Source organism: Acanthisitta chloris, unplaced genomic scaffold, assembly GCF_000695815.1.
Source record: "Acanthisitta chloris isolate BGI_N310 unplaced genomic scaffold, ASM69581v1 scaffold28132, whole genome shotgun sequence".
Classification (NCBI taxonomy): Eukaryota; Metazoa; Chordata; class Aves; order Passeriformes; family Acanthisittidae; genus Acanthisitta; species Acanthisitta chloris.
Window position 1 is genome coordinate 8,753 of NW_008660320.1, and position 6,506 is coordinate 15,258.

Consider the following 6,506-nt stretch of genomic DNA (forward strand, 5'->3'; position numbering starts at 1 on the left):
TAACAAATTAAGTTCTATAGTTAAGCAGTTATAGCATTACACTTAGACTTATTCCAATAGGGAATATTCCAACCTGCCAATATCTGCTTGGCAGGTTTGACTACTGAGCAAATGAAAGGGAATGAAGCTGTTTGTAGCTCAGATCTCCCCCCCTCCCCCTTCCCCTTTGTTTGCAGATGACTCTGGGATCATTTATTGCCTCTCCCGGCACGAATGTGACACCACAGCAGCCATCCTGCAGAAAGAGGGGCTGGCTGCCCTGGCCTACCATGCCGGCCTCACTGACTCCAGCAGGGACCTCGTGCAGCAGAAGTGGGTCAACCAGGAGGGATGCCAGGTACAGGAAACTGGGGGGAAAGGGAAGAGAATCTGGGCACTGTTATCCCTCTTGACCTGGTAAATGAAAGTGAAGCTGTGCAGTGTTATCACCAAATGGGCTGCAGTGTCAAACAGCTGATCCCAGTCGATCTGCCAGGACACAGCAGCACCTTTTTGTTAGGAGTTTGATGAATCAAAGGCTGCAGCTCTGCACCAAGGTGTGCTGCTCCAGGAGGGAGCACCTGAGCAGTGCACAGCTTCAGAAACAGCTGCTGGACTGTACAGAGCCTGGAATTATGGGGTTTCCCTGTGTTTGGAGTAGCTCCTGTGACAGAAGAGGAAGTTATGCTGTTTTGTACTCACCTTGCAGCATTATAATTGACAGCCTGAGTTCTTCAGTTTTCCTAATCCCCGTCACTGTCTGCTTTGCATACAGTGCAAAGGACTATTTGCTATAACATGTGTAGAACATGATCATCTCCTTCCCAGGTGATATGTGCCACGATTGCCTTTGGAATGGGCATTGATAAGCCCGACGTGCGCTACGTCATCCACGCATCCCTGCCCAAATCCATTGAAGGTTACTACCAGGAGTCTGGCAGAGCTGGACGGGATGGAGAGATGTCTCACTGCCTGCTCTTCTACAGCTACAGCGATGTCACCAGGCTGAGGAGGCTCATCCTCAGTGAGTTCTGCTCTTGTGACTTGGAGATGATATCACAGCAGTCCCTTAGCTGCTGGTTTCCCTCAGGCTGTGTTATTTCCCTTACAAGTGCCATTGATAGTTCAGTGTTGCAAAGAGAGGAGAAGTGGGCACCTTTCCCTAAATGGTTTTCTCTAAGGGTTTTTGTCACTTAAATTTAAGTCAAAACCACTTTGCTTCACAGGATAGTTAAGGCTGGAAAAGACCTTAAAGAACACCAAGTCCAATCACCAGGCAGCCCCACCACCACGTTCACCACTAACCATGTCCCCAGGTGCCACATCCACATGGGTTTAGAACACTTTCAGGGATGGTGACTCCACCTCCAGCCTGTGCTGGGCTGGACAACCCTTGCCATGAAAAATTGTTCCTGATATCTAAGTTAAACCTCCCCTGACTTGAGGCCATTTCCTCTCTTCCTGTAATACATATCCATCTCCTGACTCTTGTCATTCCAAGCTTATTTCCCTTCTCCATTCTTTAAAGCTATAGAGGTAAAACCCGTCCTAGGTCAGTTCTGTACCAACCTACTCACCTTTTTCTAGACAACTATGAGTACTGTGGTTTGTGTCTGACAGTCTATAAAAATGCAGAGGTGCAGATAGAATGGAATTTACTGTGTTTCAGTGGAGAAGGATGGGAACAGCCACACCAGGCAGACCCACTTCAACAACCTGTACAGCATGGTGCACTACTGCGAGAACGTGGTGGACTGCCGCCGCATCCAGCTGCTCGCCTACTTCGGGGAAACCAACTTCAACCCCACCTTCTGCAAGGACCACCCAGAAGTCATCTGTGACAACTGCAGTAGGAAGAAGGTAAAGCCCACAGCTCTAATTTGAAGTGCTGTCAGACTGATTTTGCATTTGGCTGTATCAAAAAGTGGTCACATGACCTCTGGGACGGCAAATGAAGAAAGGGAATCAATATCCTGTATTGCTGTGATGCTTCCAGTATTTTCCAGGGTTTAACCTTGAGTGGAATTATGCCCATGGACTTGTGGTGCTCCTGTTCCTGTCAGAGGCACAGGGATGTTCCTTAGTGTCAATTTTCTTGGCTACAGTGCTTGTGAGAGGCAGGAGCTCATATCAGATCCACTGGAATGGCTACAGGGAAATCCCTTTACTGCCTCTTCTGGTGTTTTCAGGGCAGCTTTGTGCTGCCAGAGCAGCACAAGTGCCACATCAGGTGTGCACTGCTGGAGGTGGCCCAAAGATTTGGGGCTGTACATCCAGGCCTGAAGCCAACTTAGTGGTGTGGGCAGGAGCAGAAGGGAAGACAGCTGTCAGGCAGGCAGGGAAGGGTTCCTGATCACTTTTGTACCTGTGGATATTGTTTCTCAGCCCTGTTTGAAGCATTCCCTCACATAGCTGTCCTTGGAACCAAATTTGACCATAAGAATGTATATTCAGTCCAGTTTTCTCATCTGAATGCCTGTTGGAACTGTAACTTCTAGGGGCATGGCAGCAGGATAACTACAGGAATGCTTTCCCAACGATTCACCTTAATTGCCTATATTTACCCAACAGCCTGGCACCTCTATACAAATAACACAGTGGAGATTATATGCAAGCAGTTGGGCTGTCATTGCATTTTCCAGGGCATTACCACATCGAGAACCCCTGTGACTGTATCCCTGTGGGGAGATACTGTTCCTCTGTTTGCAACTAACTGAACTCACAGCTGGGAAAAACACAATAGCAGAAACTGAGGTTGTCAGTAACAACTTGCATTGGGGCACAAACACAGAGTGCCATTCCCTAACCAAGTCTGATTTACCAGGACTATAAGTCCAGGGATGTGACTGAGGATGTGAGGAGCATCGTGCGGTTCGTGCGGGAGCACTGCGGGGCCGTGGGGCAGCTCAACAGGAAGAGGAACGCAGGCTTGGGCAGGTACACCCTGAACATGATGGTGGACATTTTCTTAGGTGAGTCTGTCCTCCCTGAAACACCTGAACAAATCCCTGGCTAGGAATCAGGAGGGCTCTGCATTGCCAGAAGTGTAAACTCTTCCCTGTGAGGTGCTGAGGCACTGGCACAGGTTGCCCAGAGCAGCTGTGGCTGCTCCATCCCTGGGAGTGTTCCAGGCCAGGTTGGATGGGGCTTGGAGCAACCTGGGCTGGTGGGAGGTGTCCCTGCCCAGGGCAGGGGGTGAGACTGGACAAGCTTTAAAGTCTCTCCCAAGCCAAACCATTCCATGATTCTCTAAAATATACTTTGCAAAATTAATCTTCTGAGGAATCTCTGGGTGGTAGATGATCCCAAATGAATGAGACTGAAGATTTAAGCCCTTCCAGGTTGTTATAGTGATGATATTAGTTTTCTGGTGATGCTTGCAATTCCTGGTGCTCAAATGTATTTTCTTATGTGCATAGTCTATGGAATTCCCTTGGAAAAATCTCCCACATGTACATGGGCTTTCTGATTTCTCATCCTGTGCTTTATGTTGCACAGGTGCAACCAGTGCCAAGATTCAGACTGGAATATTTGGGAAGGGAGCTGCCTACTCCAGGCACAATGCTGAAAGGCTGTTCAGAAAACTGGTGCTGGACAAGATCCTGGATGAAGACTTATACATCACAGCTAATGACCAGGCAGTGGCATACGTCATCCTGGGAGAGAAGGCTCAGGCTGTGCTAGATGGGTCCCTCCAGGTGTGTAACTGGTGTGATGTGTTTTCCTGAGGGTATTGTTATAAGGTATGTGCTGCAGTTTTCCTGTAGCATGTCCCCTGGGATAGCTTAAACACATTCTGCCCTCAGCTGAAGGGCGGGAACTAACCTTTTGCAGGTGCAGGGAACAGAATCCAACAAGTGTGCTTCCTAGTCCAGTATTCCAGTAATAATTTTCTGAGGCAAAAGGTGAGTTTGAGAGGCTTGGAGAGCTTTCTCCCCCATCCACCTGATTCCAGCTGGAGAAGGAAGGGAGGTTATGACCAGCACAAAAAGCTGGTTAAGAAGGACCAGCACTCCCTTCTCCTGCATTTTCTGCTCTATTTTTCCCAGTCACTGGTGAGCTCTGATGGAAGGTTCACTTCAGGAAGGTCATGGAACAGTCCCAGATTGCTTGAGGGAGCTGTTCCTCTGCTTTAGTGCTGTGTTTGGAGTGGATCAGAGCCCTCAGTGTTACCGCAATGACCTCAGTTTGAAGCCAGCCATGAACTGGGCTCTGAGGAGCTTTTCCCTCTGTCTAAACTGTCCCAGACCTTTGTAGAAGTAACTTAGGGGCTGATGAATAGCCTGTTAAAAATGATTTTAAAAGTGTATACTGGGTAAACAGCTTTAATTGATCCATCAAAATATACTTTCCGTTTCCTTTGCTGTGTTCCTGTGTTATCAAGCAACCTCAGTAGGAACTCCCTGACAGGAGTTATCATTTCAACAGGTGCAGTTCCACGAGACAGAGAATGCCAGTGCCATCAGAAGGCAAAGGGCTTCCATGGCAAAGATGTCCCGGCGGGAGGAGATGGTTAAACAGTGCCTCAGTGAGCTCACAGACACCTGCAAGACGCTGGGCAAAGTCTTTGATGTGCATTACTTCAACATTTTCAGTACTTCCACCCTGAAGAAAATAGCGGGTAAGGGCAGGGTGCTGGAAAGTCCCTCAGGGCTTCTTCACAGGGGGCACTGAGAGGGATTAATTTTCTCCAGGATCTCTTGCTAACTACCAGTTATTTGTTGGACGTGTCTAACAGGGGCTTTGTTACCTTACAGAAACCTTGTCCTCAGATGTGGAGGTTTTGCTGCAGATTGATGGTGTCACAGAGGACAAACTGGAGAAATATGGTGCAGAAATAATCAAAGTGATGGATAAGTACTCAGAACAGTCCATCCCAGGTACAGTGTGCTTTGTACCCCAGTGTACTCCCCTGCTCAGTGCCCTTCTCTCCTCTAGCAGATGTCTGAACCAAAAGCTACCTTTTTAGTCCAAATAGCTAATTCTTAAAGGCTAACAGTTACAAAAGGGAGCAATCCCACACTCTCAGAACTCACCAAGGTCTTTGCCACCTTCCACTAGCTAAATTCAGTGTGTCTGAAAGTCTCAGGGTGAGGGCAGTGCAGGGGAGGTGTGGAACAGCCAGAACAGGTATTTTGGTACATCAGTGTGTTCTGGTGACAGTATGACCCAGGTGATACTTTTAGTTTTACCTCTTTGTCTGTCTGTAGAAGACACTGCCTGCCCCAGTGCAGACACAGCCCTGGGGAGCACCAGCACACCTGGGAGCGATGGGGAAGCAGAGGATGCAGGCACAACCTCCAGCTACTTTGGCAACAACACGAACCAAAGGAGAAAGAGGAAACGGCCACCAAATGCCAGAGACTCCAAGAGGAAAAAGACCAGTGCGGGTGGCAGCCAACAGTTCCACCCCAGAGGGTATGTCCCTGTGGTCACTTCTCTTTGGCCAGACCAGCATGATGATGATCACAGGATTGCAGTTATCCCACTGCTGTTTCTGGGCTTAAATAGTGGTGTTAAAATTAACCAGGAACCTGGTAACAAATTCCCCACTTTGGTTTTCTGCATTCTGGCTTAAAGAGCTGGTGAGGAAGGATATTTAACAGTTGTTGTCGCCCTTGACTGCCATAAGCTAAGCAGGGACACTGAATTTCAGTGTCATAACCACGATCAGCAGGCTGACCAGATTTCAGTTTCGAATCATAAAGAGGGCTTAAAACTAAAGATTTGATGGAGTATTTGAACTTCAGTCCCTTGTTAATTGAAGTTCTCCCTCTGATTGTACCATACAAGGCAACACCTGCGTGTTTGGACCCAGGAGTCTGGTTGGTCTGTGGCTTCTAGGGCAAATCTACCACTTTCCAAGCATCTCCCTGTTTCCCTCCATTCTGCTCTTTGTTTTTTGTGGCAAATGGCCACCCCTAGCTCAGCAGGTTTTGTGCCACTTTTTGCATCTTCCTATCTGCTGAAGTGCTCATCATTAACTGCTGTTGACCCTGAAGCATCACTTAGTGTTGATGCTCTGATTGGGTCAAGTGTAGTTGGGTTGGATCAGCATTCCCTCTCCCTGTCTAAGGGATATGTCCTTGGGCATATCCCAGAGAACAGCTGCACTTGGTTTGCATTGCAGAGGTAGTTTTTCAGCCATGTGTATTTCAAATATCATACAAGTAACACATATTCTTCTGGCACATGTAATGGTGTGTGTGTGTGAGTGCAGCCTGGGTGACAGGGCAGGTGACACAGGTGGGTGACCCACACCTTCTCCCTGTTTTTTGCAGTGGCTACAGCAGGTACAGAAGGACCAAGAGGCCTCCCAGCTCAAAGGCTGCAGCCCCCTTTGGCCCCAGCTCTGCATCCCAGGGAGCTGCTGGGAAGCTGGGCATGATGGCACTCCCCAAACCCAAATCCAGGCACTTCCTCCAGCCTTCGTATTCCGTATTGTAACTGGGAAACTCACTGGATGAAAGCAAGTTCCCAGCGTGGAATCATTGTTTATTCAACTTTTGTTTTGTTTACTGCTGAAC

General features: G+C 48.3%; 1 protein-coding gene across 1 annotated transcript in view; it reads left to right on the forward strand.

The window, feature by feature from the left end:
* The window catches only part of BLM (Bloom syndrome, RecQ helicase-like), a 12,426-nt gene extending 6,000 nt beyond the window's left edge, over positions 1-6,426 (forward strand). The window contains exons 9-17 of the mRNA XM_009069780.1: positions 177-337; positions 808-1,003; positions 1,649-1,839; positions 2,804-2,951; positions 3,478-3,677; positions 4,408-4,600; positions 4,737-4,859; positions 5,190-5,397; positions 6,261-6,426. Coding sequence (XP_009068028.1) covers positions 177-337; positions 808-1,003; positions 1,649-1,839; positions 2,804-2,951; positions 3,478-3,677; positions 4,408-4,600; positions 4,737-4,859; positions 5,190-5,397; positions 6,261-6,426 — 1,586 coding nt within the window. The remainder of the gene's footprint in view (positions 1-176; positions 338-807; positions 1,004-1,648; positions 1,840-2,803; positions 2,952-3,477; positions 3,678-4,407; positions 4,601-4,736; positions 4,860-5,189; positions 5,398-6,260) is intronic.
* The last annotated feature ends 80 nt before the right edge of the window (positions 6,427-6,506 follow it).